The 17,008-nt window shown below is 47.5% G+C and overlaps 1 protein-coding gene across 1 annotated transcript in view; it reads left to right on the forward strand.

Moving 5' to 3' along the window:
- The window catches only part of PDGFRL (platelet derived growth factor receptor like), a 38,294-nt gene that overhangs the window by 20,709 nt on the left and 577 nt on the right, over positions 1–17,008 (forward strand). The window contains exons 3-5 of the mRNA XM_036455289.2: positions 8,574–8,725; positions 13,812–14,105; positions 14,757–14,896. Coding sequence (XP_036311182.1) covers positions 8,574–8,725; positions 13,812–14,105; positions 14,757–14,896 — 586 coding nt within the window. The remainder of the gene's footprint in view (positions 1–8,573; positions 8,726–13,811; positions 14,106–14,756; positions 14,897–17,008) is intronic.

Genomic DNA, 17,008 nt, shown 5'->3' on the forward strand with positions numbered 1-17,008 from the left:
GATGTGCCCACAACCAAGGTACATGCCCTTGACTGGAATCAAACCTCGGACCTTCCACTCTGCAGGCTGACGCTCTGTCCACTGAGCTAAACTGGTTTCAGCTTGATCATATCTTTTACTTTACACTTTATCTCTGTATTATGCCAATGGAGGGAGGCATCAGTCTCCGAGGCAGAATGTCTGGAATGATGTAGCTAGTTATCCAGACCTTCAACTTCTCCTGTGGCTCCAACACTTTCCATCACTGTGTCCCCCGATCTCTGTTCCAGAACCTTCCATGTAATTTGCATTTTAAGTAATTTGGGGCACCGTGACTGAATAGCTTGTCATCTAGGACTCACCTCCTGCCCGGGGCTTGTACGGGGACAGGAGGGTGGACCTCGCCGTCCTCACCTAGTCACTGTCCAGGTGAGATGCCCAGGGGTCCCTCACTTTGGGAGCCATCAGCCCAGCCTCTGTCTGTCCCATGGGACAGATCCCCTTCAGAAGAGAGAGTTCTGGGCGGGCCTCGGACTCTGTAACGGCCATGGGAGCCCATTGGAAGAGCCACATGCGCACACATGGCCCTAAGTTTTGAACCAACACCCTTTGAGACCTGGACTTGGGCATCACTGGGCTCACGTGGGCCAGGTCTGAACGTGTTAGTGCGGAAGGCAAAGGCCTCAGGTGAGCGGATGAGCCGGCATATTCAGAGCCACATCCAGTAAATGTTAATTCTGCTTTTCCTAATTATACTTTTGTGGGGGCCACTTCGTTGCAGCACCTCCTTTTGCTCCACTCCACTTCACATCCTCCACGTCTCCCATCCCTGGGGCTGGTTCAGTGGTTCCAACGGAAGGGGAGGGACTTGGGGGGAAGGATCTCTGAGCACTCGGCAGGGCTCCCTGAATCCTTGTCTCCTCTTCATGGTACAGACTCTTCCCTCAGCGGCTGGAGGTCACAGTCCAACCCCTTGGGCAGCCTGCCCCCCTGGACTGAGTGAAGCCATTAGTAGAAATGAACACTTAACTCCAGGCATTTAGACTGTAATCCTGCTAAATAATTTGTTTCCTGTTTTATATTGTTTGCCTAGGAGAGGGGGTGGAAAAATCCAGAAATGTTTTCCAGTGCATTTCCTTCCTTCCACCCCCAATCCTGCTAAAGATACAGCAATGCAGACTTCATGGTGGCGGGAGGCTTATTCCCGATGCTAAATTCTCATGTGCCCAGATCCTCTCCCGTAGGAATGGCATCCCAGACTCTTTATCACTCAGTGCTAGCACATGCCCGGCTCAGACAAAGGGCCAAATAGATGTATTGATTATTTGCCGATTTCTTACCCTGGTTTTGAACTCTGCAGGGAATGTGGCCAAGACATTCTGGTCTACTTGGGAAGGCCTCCACCTTCTCTTTCTTACCACCGTTCCATTTTTTTACCTGCTGAAATCCAGCTCCATCCTCACAACTGCAATTGCTCATCTTGTGGTTGCCAAATACTTTCATTCTGCGAAAGCAGTGGTTCTCAACCTTTCTAATGCCGCAACCCTTTAATACAGTTCCTCATGTTGTGGTGACCCCCAACCATAACATTATTTTCGATGCTACTTCATAACTGTAAATACAACATGTCACAACCCACAGGTTGAGAACCGCTAGCAGTGTCGCCTAGGACCATCGGAAAATACAGACATTTACATTACGATTCATAACAGTAGCAAAATTACAGTTATTTGGCTCCAGATTTTATCCTCATCCTATTTCCATCTTGTCTTGCTGCTTTCTTGTTGACTTCGTTCATTCCTTTAGATTCCACTTTTACTTGTGTTATAAATGATGTGCCAAATATAAACCCATCGCTGTTTTTCTCCTCTGTGCCAGGCCTGAGTTTCCAACTGCCTATAGGACATCTACACTTAAATGACCCCCATTTGATCACAAATTCCAAATCACCACCATTATTTTGCCTACCCCAATCTCCTTTCTCTTCACAACTATCCCATTCCAGGCAGCTAAAACCCATTCTTGCCAGCCAGTGTGCTTCAGTGGTTGAGCATCGACCCATGACCCAAGAGGTCACTGGCTCAATTATCAGTCCGGGCACATGCAGGTCCAAACCCCAGTGGGAGGGTGTGCAGGAGGCAGCTCATCGATGTTTCTCTCTCATTGATGTTTCCATCTCTCTATCCCTCTCCCTGCTTCTCTTTCTAAAATCAATAAAAACACAATTAAAAAAAATTTTTTTCAATAGAAATACAAAGTAAGTGTTTATTATTGATATCTCTCTTCTTCCACCTTGCTTACTATGACTATCAAAAATTTTCCCCAAGGCTGAGACCGGTTTGGCTCAATGGATAGAGCGTCGGCTTGGGGACTGAAGGGTCCCAGGTTCGATTCCAGTCAAGGGCATGTACTAGCTTGGTTGCGGGCATATCCCCAGTAGGGGGTGTGCAAGAGGCAGCTGTTCGATGACTCTCTCTCATCGATGTTTCTAACTCTCTATCTCTCTCCCTTCCTCTCTGTACAAAATCAATAAAAAAAAAATATTTAAAAAAAAATTTTTCCCCCCAAGAAAACATTTCTTACATTTGCTTCACTGCCACTGCCAACACCCAACCATGCCCCAGCATTGGCTGAGTATCATGGACACAGACCTCTCAGCCTCTCCTCTCCCGCCTGCCTCCAGACTCCCGTTCTCTTCACTGGTGACCTGGCTACTCTTCACTTCCCATCTCCCAAACCGAGTGGCCCTTCCTGCCCGCTGAGGGAAACGTGCACCCTTCCTGCTGTTCTCAACCTTCTGTCCCGGGACTCCCAACCACTTCCCCCTGTCTCCTTCCACAGCTAATGGATTGACACCCCTACCCATTGAATGCCTTCTACCCACCATGCACTGGGGCTATGGCAATGGACAGAGGTCCCTCCCACTCCTTATGGGGCTGGAATTTTCCTGAGCCAGTGAGCTCACTGCTGCTCAGCCTCCTTGCTGCCCTCTGTCTTTCACCGCCACTGGTGGAAGTCCATCTTGTCTTCCCTCCACCCAGAGCCGTCCTCAACGTCTTCAAACCACAGTGGCGAGTCCCTTTTCAGAATTCCTGTTGTTCTTTACTTATTCTCTGACTTTTTCATGTATACCAGTTATAATTCCGAACTGGATAGTAATATCCTTGAGGTCCACTGGTTTTTGGTTGTTGGGCTAACTATGCCCAACGTTGTGTGTGGGTGTGTGCTTGTCATTGTTGTAGTGGTATGCACAATAGCTACTGTTAATCTGCAGTTATAGATAATGAGGCTATAGTAATTAGGATAATACTGTGAACCACGCATACCATGAAGTGCTTCACGTGCATTTTCTTATCTAATGAGTATTTATTACATGCTTAATTAACTGAAGTCATAGACTCCGTGTCATCGACCTGCTGTGGGTCTCAGGGAAGTTGCTTCTGCTCAGACTCAGTTTCCTCTCCAGCAATACTGGGAGCTGGATGTCTGCTTTTCGAGGTTCTTTCCAGTTCCAACCCTGGCCTGGGTTGGATTCCATTCCAGTCCACTCGTTTCTAGGGAATCCTTCCCATGTAACCTGCACAGATTTACTGCTTAGGAAATATAAAACAATGATGGCACAGCCCCCGCCCTCAAAGTTTTCACCATCCTTTGTAAATAAGAGGAAGCTGGGGTGTCTGAGGGGGAGAGAACAAGGGACCAGTTACCTCACTAGGAAAAGGCAGGGAGGTCCCTGGGGGGTCGGTTCTAATTAGAAGCTTCCTGGAGGAGGAGAGATTTCCGCCCAGTGGGAAGGAGGCCGTGGACGGAGTGGGAGTGCAGAGGCACCTCCTGGCAGAGCCGGTGGGCACAGGTCTTGTGCGGTGAGCCGGACCGGCTGTGCTTAAGGCTGGCCGGCCAGGCATTCTGCTCTGAGCTAAATTTAAAGGGTGACTCTACTGGTATGGCTGCTGCAGGCAACCGGAGAATCTGGACTGTATCCGAAAAGCATGTGGTGCTCCTGGGGGTGAAACTTGTGGCTATTTGAGATGCATCCTCCGATTAAACCCTTTCTTCTGGCATCTGCACAGGCTCAGCCCCCGGGGAACATCTGTCTTAGAGGGACACATCTGGATTCCTGACACAACGCATCACACTGACAACGGGCTAATCCCAGTGTTTCATAGTAATACAATATTTATTTAGGACTCTCCTCATTTTGAAGTGGAACTGGAGGGATTTGCAAATATGTTCACAGGGACAAGATAAAAATACAAGAGGTAAAACAGGAGATAAAAGTAGAAGTAGGGTGAGGCAAAGGAGAGGTGCGCATGCTCACAGGCTCTGGATACTTTTACAGAGGTGGGCTGCATAGCTGGGGCTCGCCTCTGAGCAACGAATTTTGTCCTAAAGCAAAGTGGTGGGTTTTTCATTTTTTTAATAATAAACATTTTACTTTAGAATTATTTTTTATTTATAAGATTACTGTGCAGAGGTAGTATAGAGAATTCCTGAATACCGTATGCCCAGTTCCCCTATTAGTGGCATCTTATATTAGTATGATATATATAACCCCATTAATGAACAATATTGATACAATATTAAGTAAAGTTCACAGTTTATTCAGATTTCTTTTATTACCTAATGTCCCTTTTCTTTTAAATTGTTTTTAAATTTTTCAGTTACAGTTGATAATATTTGTTTCAGCTGTACAATATAGTGACTGGGCATTTATATAACTTACAAAATGATCCACCCCAATAAGTCTAGTACTCATCTAAAACCATACATACTTATTATATTAATGACTACATTCCCTAAGCTCTACTTCACATCCCTGTGACTATTTTTGTAACTGGTATTTACTTCTTAACCTGTTTGTTTGTTTGTTTTGCTTTTTTCAGATTTCCCATGTAAGTGAAATATATATTTTATTGATTTTTTACAGAGAGGAAGGGAGAGAGATAGAGAGCCAGAAACATCGATGAGAGAGAAACATCGACCAGCTGCCTCCTACACACCCCGTACCGGGGATGTGCCCGCAACCAAGGCACATGCCCCTGACCGGAATCGAACCCGGGACCCTTCAGTCCGCAGGCCAACGCTCTATCCACTGAGCCAAACCGATTTCGGCGTGAAATTGTATGTTATGTGCCTTTCTCTGTCTTATTTATTTCACTTAGTATAATACCCTCTAGACTCATCCCTGTTGTTGCACATGGCAAAATTTTATTCTATTTTATGGCCAAGTAATATCCCATTGTATATATGTACCATTTCTTCTTTATCCCCTCATCTGTCGATGGACACTTAGGTTGCTTCCGCATCTTGGCTACTGTAGATAAAGCTGCAGTGAACATAGGGGTGCACGTATCTTTTTGAAGGAGTGTTCTGTATTTCTTTGGATAAATACCCAGAAGTGGCCTCAGCATGGACTTTTCTCTCTATCCTTACTTATAGGACTTCTGTTCAGCTAGTCTTCAGGTGAATCTCATTGATGGTTGTTCTATAATTTAGTTGTAATTTTGATGTGGTTGTGGGAGGAAGGGAACATAGCATTTACCTACTCTTCCATCTTGATTGGAAGTCTAAAATACAGTTGTTATTTTTATTTTGTGTGTGGTTTTACTTACTTTTATTTTTTATTAAATTTATCAGAGTAATATTGGTTAACAACATTATATAACTTTCAGGCGTATGAGATTATAATTTGATATCTGTGTGCTCAACGCCTAAGGTCTAGTTTCCTTCTGTTCCCATGTATCTGACCCCCTTTCCTTTTTCCCCTTCCTCTACCTCCTCTGGCCACCTACATGCTGTATGTTTGAGTTTGTTTTTATTTTGTGTGTTCTTCTTTTACTTTTTGTTTTTAATTATTTTTATTGTTTAAAGTGTTACAGATGTTCCCCCATTGGCCTCTCCTCCTCCCCTCACCTACCCCCTCCCCAGGCCTTCACCCCATTATTGTCTGAGTCCATAGGTTAAGCATATGTGCATATCAGTTCTTTGGTTGATCTCTTCCCTTCCACCCCCCCCCCCTTTATTTTACTTTTTGTTTTATATTACACATATGAGTGAAATCATAGGTGAGTTTTTGTGTTTTGTTTTGTTTTTGTCCTTTTCCATCTGACTTATTTCACTTAGCATAATCTTGAGAGAATTAGGCAGAGTTTTTATTTTTAACACAATAATGTAGCATCTTGAAGATTCCAAGCTTGTATTCAGAGAATAGTCCTTGATGATGAAAGAGATTGTGCACATTGGATAATGCTGGGTGTTTTCTTTACCTCAACTGTTGCTGCAATGAACTCATTAACAACACAAGCTGAAAGCAAAACACGTGCCCAGGCTTTCTGGCTGAGTTTCCGTGGCTACGAGGCAGTGGACCCGTGGTTCTACTTAAGGAAACTTGAGCTCTGAGATGGAAGAGAAATTCCTCTCTTTAGAAAACTGTCTTCTTTTTAAATCCTCACTTGAGCTTATTGTTTCCATTGCTGTTTAGAAATGAATGGGAGAGAGGAACATCGATGAGAGAGAGACACCAATTGGTTGCCAGGGATCAAATCTGCAACCCAGGTACATGCCCTTGACCAGGAATTGAATCTGTGACCCTTTGGTACGAGGGCTGACACTCTAACCTAGGGGTGTCGAACTCAATCAGAGAAGGGGCCAAAATCTAAAATCCAGCCTAAATCGCGGGCCGAATGGTTTACTGAACAGTCATAAACTGTCATTGTGATGGAAACACAGCGGAGTGCAGTGCTGACAGCGCGGTGCGGGCCACATTGCAAGGCCTGGCGGGATGGATTTGGCCCGTGGGCCTTGTGTTTGACACATGTGCTCTAACCATTAGGCACACCAGTCCAGGCCATAACTGTTGGTTTTTAATTCCCATTTATTTATTTATTTATTTATTTAATATATTTTATTGATTTTTTTACAGAGAGGAAGGGAGAGAGATAGAGAGCTAGAAACATCAATGAGAGAGAAACATCGACCAGCTGCCTCTTGCACACCCCCCACCGGGGATGTGCCTGCAACCAAGGTACATGCCCTTGACCAGAATCGAACCTGGGACCCTTCAGTCCCCAGACTGACACTCTACCACTGAGCCAAACTGGTTTCGGCTTTAATTCCCTTTTAGAGAAAGTTCTTGTCTCTGCCTCTTCCCTCTACACACACCTCCCCCAAACACACTTTTTTTAGTTTGTGCCATCAGAGAGAGGGCACTTTGCCCCGACTCAATGGCCATTCATATGTAAGAAGAGGGAGCAGAGACCAAAGGCCTGGGCCCGGGTGTGTGTATTTACATGTGAGAACAGGGAGCAGAGGCGGAGGCCGGGTGTGTGTATTTATATGTGAGGACAGGGAGAACAGGGAGCAGAGAGTGAAGGCGCAGGTGTGTGTATTTACATGTGAGAACAGGAAGCAGAGTGAAGGCCCAGGTGTGTGTATTTACATGTGAGAACAGAGAGCAGAGGCAAGGGCCCGGGTGTGTGTATTTACATGTGAGGACAGGGAGCAGAATGAAGGCCGGTGTGTGTATTTACATGTGAGAACAGGGAGGACAGGGAGCAGAGTCAAGGCCGGTGTGTGTATTTACATGTGAGAACAGAGAGCAGAGTGAAGGCCGGTGTGTGTATTTACATGTGAGGACAGGGAGCAGAGTGAAGGCCGGTGTGTGTATTTACATGTGAGAACAGGGAGGACAGGGAGCAGAGTCAAGGCCGGTGTGTGTATTTATATGTGAGAACAGAGAGCAGAGTGAAGGCCGGTGTGTGTATTTACATGTGAGAACAGGGAGCAGAGAGAGAAGGCCCAGGTGTGTGTATTTACATGTGAGAACAGGAAGTAGAGTGAAGGCCCAGGTGTGTGTATTTACATGTGAGAACAGGAAGCAGAGAATGAAGGCCCGGGTGTGTGTATTTACATGTGAGAACAGGAAGCAGAGTGAAGGCCCAGGTGTGTGTATTTACATGTGAGAACAGGAAGCAGAGTGAAGGCCCGGGTGTTTGTATTTACATGTGAGGACAGGGAGCAGAGTGAAGGCCGGTGTGTGTATTTACATGTGAGAACAGGGAGCAGAGAATGAAGGCTCGGTGTGTGTATTTACATGTGAGAACAGGGAGCAGAGTGAAGGCCGGTGTGTGTATTTACATGTGAGAACAGGGAGCAGAGAATGAAGGCTCGGGTGTGTGTATTTACATGTGAGAACAGGGAGCAGAGTGAAGGCCGGTGTGTGTATTTACATGTGAGAACAGGGAGGACAGGGAGCAGAGTGAAGGCCGGTGTGTGTATTTACATGTGAGAACAGGGAGGACAGGGAGCAGAGTGAAGGCCGGTGTGTGTATTTACATGTGAGAACAGGGAGGACAGAGAGCAGAGTGAAGGCCGGTGTGTGTATTTACATGTGAGAACAGGGAGCAGAGGCGGAGGCCCGGGCCTGGGTGTGTGTATTTATATGTGAGGACAGGAAGCAGAGTGAAGGCCGATGTGTACATTTACATGTGAGAACAGGGAGCAGAGGAGAAGACCTGGGTATGTGTAACATGTGAGGACAGGGAGGACAGGGAGCAGAGTGAAGGCCGGTGTGTGACAGCTTTGCTCTGTCTCAGTGTGAAGCAGCACGAGCGCTATGGCCAGCTGACCCTGGTCAACTCCACCGCGGCCGACACGGGCGAGTTCAGCTGCTGGGGGCAGCTCTGCACCGGCTACGTCTGCACGAAGGACGAGACCCGAACCGGCTCCACCTACATCTTTTTCACGGGTAAGAGGGCTGCCGCCTCAGTGGACTCTTCAAACGCCTGGACTCGCTCAGGGTGAAGGCTCCCCTGTGCGCTGAGTAACCATAGTGACAGTCAGAGCCCTCCCTGTCGGTCAGGCCCTGGGCTCAGTGCTTTCCATCAGTTCGTTCAGGTAAGTCTCTCACCAGCCCTTCAGGGCGAGGACTAACACCATTTCCGTTTCCTTTTCCCAATGGAAAAACTGAGGTTGAGAGATGAAGTAAGTCCTGAAGGTCATGCTACAAGGAATGTGCCTGTTATCAGAATTTGAACCCAGGACCGTCTGACTCCAGAGTTTGGACCTACATTGTCCAGTATGGTAGCCACTGGCTATTTACGTTTAAATGGGAATTCAATTTAAACAAAATGTAAAGCTCAGTTTCTCTGTGGCCCTTACATGTTTCATGGGCTCCATTGCCACGTGCGCTGGTGGCTGTCCCGGTGGACACGTGACAGAGAATACCTCCATCATCGCAGAAAGCCCGGCTGTCAGCTTTGAGTCACGTGCTCTCATACCTGAGAAGGCCTTTCCGGAACCCCCGCAGTCCTAAGATGGCTGGCCAGGGGCCTCTCTGTATTTGTTCTCGTGAGTGCTGAGCTGAGGGCTGAGGGGCTGGATTCCCAGAGGAGGTCATCCTTGAGTCTCCAGCCCCAGTCCCTGGGCGAGGTGCCTGAGAAGGCGCAGGTCAGAGTGAACTCTCCTCCCCGCAGTGCTAGGTCTGGCTTTGCCGGCGGCATTGCACTTGGAGAAACAGGCTCTGCAGAGGAGGTGGCAGTCTCCTCCTCTTGAAGGAGGGGGATGGGGTTCTCCAGGGCCCAGTGGTCAGGGGCAGCTTTCAGGCCTTACAGAGGCCATCCCCCGATGAAGTCAGAGTGCTTTTTTTTTTTTTTTTTTTAATTTTTATTGATTTCAGAGAGGAAGGAAGAGGAGAGAGAGATAGAAACATCCGTGAGAGAGAATTGTTGGCCAGCTGCCTCCTGCCCGCCCCACACGGGATCGAGCCTGCAACCGGGCTTGTGACATGAATGGGAACCGAACTGTGACCTCCTGGTACCGTAGTCGGCAAACTGTGGCTCTCGAGCCACATTCGGCTCTTTGGCCCCTTGAGTGTGGCTCTTTCACAAAATACCACGGCCTGGGCGAGTCTGTTTTGAAGAAGTGGCGTTAGAAGAAGTTTAAGTTATAAAAAAAAATTTGGCTCTCAAAAGAAATTTCAATCGCCGTACTGTTGATATTTGGCTCTGTTGACTAATGAGTTTGCCGACCACTGTCCTAGTTCATAGATTGATGCTCAACCACTGAGCCATGCCAGCTGTGCCACAATCCTTAGTGTCATAGGCAGGCACTTTCAGGAGTTTTGTCCACTTCCTGAATCCATCTGCCTTTCAGACCCTAGTGATTTAGGCCTATGACTCAAATGACCTGACTCCCTGGCCATTAATGACTGCTTTAATGAAATCTCATGTTTAATCCCTTCCCATCCAGAGAGCGCCTCTCTGGCCAGCGCCTCTCATGGCCCCGGAGGCCCATGGGTCTCATTTCACTTCCAAATGCCCCCGGGAAGTGAGCAGAACCTGCTTTATTGCTTATTATCTCTGTGTGAGAAATCATGACACGGACACTGAGGCTCAGAGGGCAAGGCGACCCGTTCAGGGTTTCGTGGCTTACAGCGGCGGAGTAAAGATCCAGCCCTGTGTTCCTGACCCAGGATCCAATGATCTTACTGCCCTGACCCGTTTAGAAGACCAGGTGACTGGTTGGTGGGCAGACAGACCGGCACTAGCTAGAGCATAACGGGCATTGTCAAGGAGAACGGCTTGCAGTCGTTCACAGCTCATCCCTTCTGATCCTCATTCTGGAATGTGCTGCGCAGAAAGCCCACGTGCCTCAGTGTCACACCGCCCTGGGAAGTAACGGTGGAAAAGGCACCGAAGACCGATCAGGGCCTCTTCTGTGGACGAGGACAGATAGATAACACATTTCACATGACAGGAGGAAGACTTTTCTTTCTTTCTTTTTTTAAAATACATTTTTTATTGATTTGAGGAAGAGAGAGGGATAGAGAGTTAGAAATATCGATGAGAGAGAAACATCGATCAGCTGCCTCCTGCACATGCCCTACTGGGGATGTGCCCGCAACAAAGGTACATGCCCTTGACCGGAATTGAACCAGGGACCTTTCAGTCCGCAGGCCGACGCTCTATCCACTGAGCCAAACTAATTTTGGCAGAAGGAAGACTTTTCTGCCACAGTTAGCCCTGTTGTGTCTTCCCAAACACTGGTTTTTGAACTGAGATTTTTGAACTGAAACCTCCCTTGAGCAAAATGTCCTATTAGGGTCCTGGGCTCTCTCCGAGTTTTAGAGGCAGGTCTTCTCCCTCCACTCAGGGAAGCCCCTTTGTGAATCAAAGGAACACCCCCAAATTAGTATTCATTTCAACATAAATATTATGTTGAGCATTGACCTATGAACCAGGAGGTCACAGTTTGATTCCTGGACAGGGCACATGCCCGGGTTGTGGGCTCCATCCCCAGTAGGGGGTGTGCAAGAGACAGCCAATCAATGATTCTCTCTCATCATTGATGTTTCTGTCTCTCTCCTCCCCTTCCCGCCCCCTCGCCTCTTCGAAATCAATCAAAAAGTGGGGTAAGAGGGGGTGTGACCCAACGTGTTGTAGCATTTTCTCAATCCTCACACAAAGTGAGAAGACCAGTTGTGTTTTCGGTATAGGGTTCGGCAGCCTGTCTCTTCAGTTCTGGTGAGTCTGCAAAACCAGGAAGGGCTGTGATGAGAGCCGAGCGTTCCTCTGCTGGCTCTAGATCCCCTCAGAACATATGCTTTCCCTCTGCCCACACAGAGGAACGTCTGGCGTTCATTCTGTTCGCGTGTTCCCCGGAGCTCGATGGCAAACACTGTGAAGCTTCCTTTTGATTGTTGGTAATTTGTGCCATTTTTGTGTTAATTTGTGCAACTGTCACATATTATATTTAATCTTATCCAGGAGGCGCTCATGTGTTTCCCCCCCCCGACCCCCTAACTTTTTATTGAAGTATAACAAAGTGCACACATCGTAGCTACACAGCTCAATAAATTACCCTCCAGTCACACGTGACTGCCACCCAATCAAAGAGGGGAACATCCCTGACAACAGGCCTTTCTCACGGCGAAGGGCTTGGGCTCCAGGCTTCACATGTAGCAAAACCACATGAAGGAGCACTGTTAGGGAGCGGGTAATCGTTTGGGTTTTAGTTTACAGCCTATTCTCTAATGCTTTTGGAAATCTAAAATTTTCATGTGTTTAGTTTTCTTAAAGTCATATGTTTTATCTGCTCGAGTAGATGCAAACATATCTGCAAGGGGCATATGTCACCTACAATTCTTTGAACTTTAGCATACTTTTTTGGGGGGTAGAAGGAATGTACTGATTATAAGGGAAATTTTTTTTTCTTCTGTTTGCTAAAGCAACTGGTGCGGTCACTTCTTTTCAAAGCGTGTCCAAGTAAGACCACGTTTTTGTATTCTGACATTCCGATGGTTATCATGCTGGCTTCGCTCCCTGGTTTCAGTTTTCTCTACAAACCCTTAAGACAAAAGTTGCTTCTAAGCCTTACAGTCATCAACTCCTTAAACGTTTTGGCCAAAAAAGACCTCTTGAATACTATCTACTCTGGATTCTTCTCTTTACAATCGGGGCTGACATGTCCAAGGCCACGCAGAATTGCTGCTTGTGAACACAGGACTGTTAGGTGCCCCTTGCCTACGCCTGAAAGTCAGTTTCTCATGAGGTGTCCTGAGCCACTCTGGCTGATAGAAAGCCCAGGAAAGACAGGGCCTCTCTGCGCCGTGGCATTCCCTTCCTGACCTCAGTCAGAGCCGGGGAGTGTGTGTGGGGAGGGGGAGGAGGACCTAAAACATTGGGTCAGGGACAGAATGCATGGGCTGGCGCACAAAGAAGGGTAGCGGAGGAGAGAGCCAAGAATAATTGGTTGTTTTGGAACATTGCAGGAAAAACATGGGAAACAATTGAACAAGCGTTGGGGTATAATTAAGTTCAATGATTTCTCTTAATTAGGATAATATCCTCTCATAGTACAGAAAACAAAAGATTTTAACGTGCCATGCCAAAAACAAACGAAAAATAAATCTCAACCCATAGTCCTTTGTACTAAGGAAAGTCGGGGCATACCAGTCCTCGTTTCTGTAAGATAAAAATGCCTTTTTCTCCTCATTTCTGTAAGATAAAAATGCCATTTTCTGTGCTTAAGAAACACACGGAGTGACTTCAGAGGGAACAGGGGTATAAGAAACTGGCTGGAGGTCCCCAGCCCTGAGACAGCCATGCTGAGCTCAGAACCTGAGGTCAGTGGAAGCAGGCTCCTCATCTGTCTCTTCTCCATTCCCTGTCCACGGGCCTCGGCAGGAAAGAGGCGCCCTGGGCTGGATTCTCGGGGGAGCGCTGCTGTGCTGAGATCCACCTCCGGCAGCACTTCCTGTGCGGGTCCCGGGGCTGATTTCTCCAGAGACACAGCGGGTTATTTCCAGGTCTTGGGCTACTCTGATCCTATGGAAATCAGCCTCCTCCCCGGCTTCCCCAGGGAGAAAGCCATGGGCCTGACTTGGGCTTGAACTAAGACCTATTTTATTTCCCTTAAGGAGATGGGAAATAATAGCAGCCTTCTTCAGAAAGGGGAAGATTATGTAAAAATAGCTTTCTCTACTCCCAAGGACTCAGTATTCTGAGTATGTTGTCAGGCCCCTCTCATCTTTGTGCCCTGGAGTCGAGAATCCATAAAGTGTTCTCTACCTTGTTCCTCCAGAACCGGGGTCAGCAAACTGCGGCTCGAGAGCCTCATGCGGCTCTTCGGCCCTTGTGTGTGGCTCTTCCACAAAATACCACGGCCTGGGCAAGTCTATTTTGAAGTAGTGGCGTTAAAAAAAGTTTAAGCTTAAAAAATGTGGCTCCCCAAAGAAATGTCAATCGTTGTCCTGTTGGTAGTTGGCTCTGGTGACTAATGAGTTTGCCGACCATTGCTCCAGAACAAATAAGCCCGTGTCCTTTGCTTTGCAGAGAAAGGAGAACTCTTTGTGCCTTCTCCCAGTTACTTTGATGTTGTCTACCTGAACCCGGACAGACAGGCCGTGGTTCCTTGTCGAGTGACCGTCCCGTCAGCCAAAGTCACGCTCCACAGGGAGTTCCCGGCCAAGGAAATCCCGGCCAATGGAACAGACATCGTTTATGACATGAAGAGAGGCTTTGTGTACCTGCAGCCTCATTCTGACCACCAGGGGGTGGTCTACTGCAAGGCGGAGGCTGGGGGCAAGTCGCAGATCTCTGTCAAGTATCAGCTCCTCTACGCAGAAGGTGAGCATGTTTCCCACCGGCGCCTAGATGTCAGTGGCTTCCAGCTGGTTAGTATCAGGCACCGCTGTTCCTAAGTATGGATGGAAATTAGGAGGCACTGAATGCAATTCTCTTTTTATTTTTATTATTTTTAAAATATATTTTATTGATTTTTTACAGAGAGGAAGGGAGAGGGATATCCCCACTGGGCATGTGCCCGTAACCAAGGTACATGCCCTTGACCGGAATCGAACCTGGGACCCTTGAGTCCGCAGGCCGACGCTCTATCCACTGAGCCAAACCGGTTTTGGCCAGAATGCTGTTCTTAATGGCTTCTGTATTGCACCACTATTTCTAGAATGTTCTACTTCCTTGTCTGTGACCATGACCTTCAGATGAACCCTGGCAGACCTTTTAGCCTCCTTCCTTAATCACGAGGGGAATGGCTGAGCCTGGGGAGTTCTGGGTGCCGACCCCATTAGGACCACCAAGGTAGAGAAATAGGAGGCTTCAAGGAATCCGGAAGTGGTGGGATGGAGGCGGCCTGGTGCTCATGGGGAGAGGCGGAAAGGTTACATACCTGTCCAAAGAGAGGAATGTGCCTGTGGGTTTGTCTTCCGGGTTGCACTCCTGAGTTTCACCTCACGTTCCCTGTCTCCTGCTCAATGCCAGTTCCCAGCGGCCCTCCATCCACAACCATCCTGGCATCTTCAAATAGAGTGAACAGCGGGGACGACCTCAGTGTCCTCTGCACTGTCCTCGGGGAGCCTGACGTCGAGGTGGAGTTCAGGTGGATCTACCCAGGCCAGAAGGTAAGACCTCCCCCTCACTCAGCCAGTTGTTCAAGTTCAGGTGTGCTCCCCTCTCCCCCACCTGCCGCGGATGGAGACCTTAACTTACGCGGTGCAAGAAATGGGTGGGACTAAGGGAGGTGCCAGGGCTTGCTGGTTGTCTTCTAAGACAGCGGTCGCCAACCTTTCAGACCTCACGGACCCACCGGTGGTCCATGGACCACCACCAATGGGTGACCGCTATTCTAAGATGTTTTGGTATATTTACAAATGGGATTTTTTTCTTAAAAGTTGCCTGGGTTTCATCAGGCAATTCACTCAGTGTACCCTTTTCATATGTGATTCCTCTTCATAATTCTTTTTTAATATATTTTTTTAAATCAATTTTTGAGGAGAGGGGGAGAGAGAGAGAGAAAAACACCAATGATGAGAAAGAATCATTGATTGGCTGCCTCCTGCACAACCCACACAGGGGATTGAGCCAACAACCCAGGCATATGGCTGGCCAGAAATCAAACCGTGACCTCCTGGTTCATAGGTTGATGCTCAACCATTGAGCCACACCAGCTGGGCTTATCTTCATAATCCTTAAATAAGAAGGAACAGGGGCTTGAAAGGGACAGGACGGGCCTCTTTCTCCACCCCAACCTCAACCTTCCGTCTTAATTCTGGGTCAATCAGAGGCCAATCTAACTTCCCTCTGGTTCCTTTCTGTCTGGCACACAAGCTGTGCCCATGGCGAGGAGCTCTGAGCAGACACCCACAGGCCCCGTCCAAAAGGTGCCATGAGGCCAGAGATACTTTTAAAATAGACTTCCCATAAAAGCAACTACCGCTTATTACGTAGCCACTGTGCGAGCTCTGCTCACTAATAGCAACAGCACTGCCACCAGCAGGAAACAGTCCCTTTGTTGCCAGGAGAGATTTGGCCTCTTGAGAGGGACTCAGCAGCCAACACCCTTCTGGCTCTATGGGCTGAGATTGGTGGAAAAGAACTCTCCCTGGAGAATGGTATATTTCCGGCCTTCTGATGCCGGTACTTGCTTTTACACAGTTGCCACAATTAGAAACCATTAATGATTTTCATTAGAGATTTCTTTTACATTGCCAATTATTATTTTGCGAGCAGAAGGGGGATGAACTGAGTTACACTATATTACAGTTGGTAAGCTGTGATAAGAAAATACTATGTTCTTATCACCGGATGTGGAGGAAGTCTCTCAAAGGTGACCATCAGACGTTCTGGAAATAGGGAGTTACGTCATTGAGGGCATCACATTATCCATCCCTGAGACAACTTCTCTCCCACTGGAGCACGTTTGACTTACCATCCTCCTCTTTCTCCCAAATCTGCACTACTGGGAGCTTTTATTCACTTGCGTGGGGAGTGCTTTGGGCTCCTTTTGACCAGAATTTCTGTAAATAAGAACCAGTGAGTGAGTGGGTGGATGTGGGCAATGCAGAGAAGTGTAGGAAATGTTATCTACATCTTTTTGAGTCATACGAGGCCTACCTCCTTGGAGTTCCAATTCCAAAAGAATCAACCTTATAGTCAGTAGAAATTTACTAAAGAGGCCAGCCGGCATGGTTGAGTGTCCATCTATGAACCAGGAAGTCATGGTTCGATTCCCGGTCAGGGCACATGCTCTGAGTGTGGGCTCGATGCCCAGCGTGGGGTGTGTAGGAGGCAGCAGATCAGGGATTCTCTCTCAGCATTGATGTTTCTACCTCTCTCTCCCTCTTCTCCTTTCTGGAATAACTGCAAATATATATTTTTTTAATTTACTAAAGAAGCCGAAACCGGTTTGGGTCAGTGGATAGAGCATTGGCCTGTGGACTGAAAGGTCCCAGGTTTGATTCCGGTCAAGGGCATGTACCTTGGTTGTGGGCACATCCCCAATAGGGGGTGTGCAAGAGGCAGCTGATCGATGATTCTCTCTCATCGATGTTTCTAATTCTCTGTCCCTCTTTCTTCCTCTCTGTAAAAAATCAACAAAATTAAAAAAATATATTTAAAAAGTTTACTGAAGAAAAGGGCAGAGGGAGTCAATAGTGTAATGAAATCCTAGACGGTGCTTTGAAAATCATGCAGCTTGAGAATGACATGACGATACAGTGCGAAAGCACCCATGG

Source organism: Pipistrellus kuhlii, unplaced genomic scaffold (genome assembly GCF_014108245.1).
Source record: "Pipistrellus kuhlii isolate mPipKuh1 unplaced genomic scaffold, mPipKuh1.p scaffold_m20_p_3, whole genome shotgun sequence".
NCBI lineage: Eukaryota > Metazoa > Chordata > Mammalia > Chiroptera > Vespertilionidae > Pipistrellus > Pipistrellus kuhlii.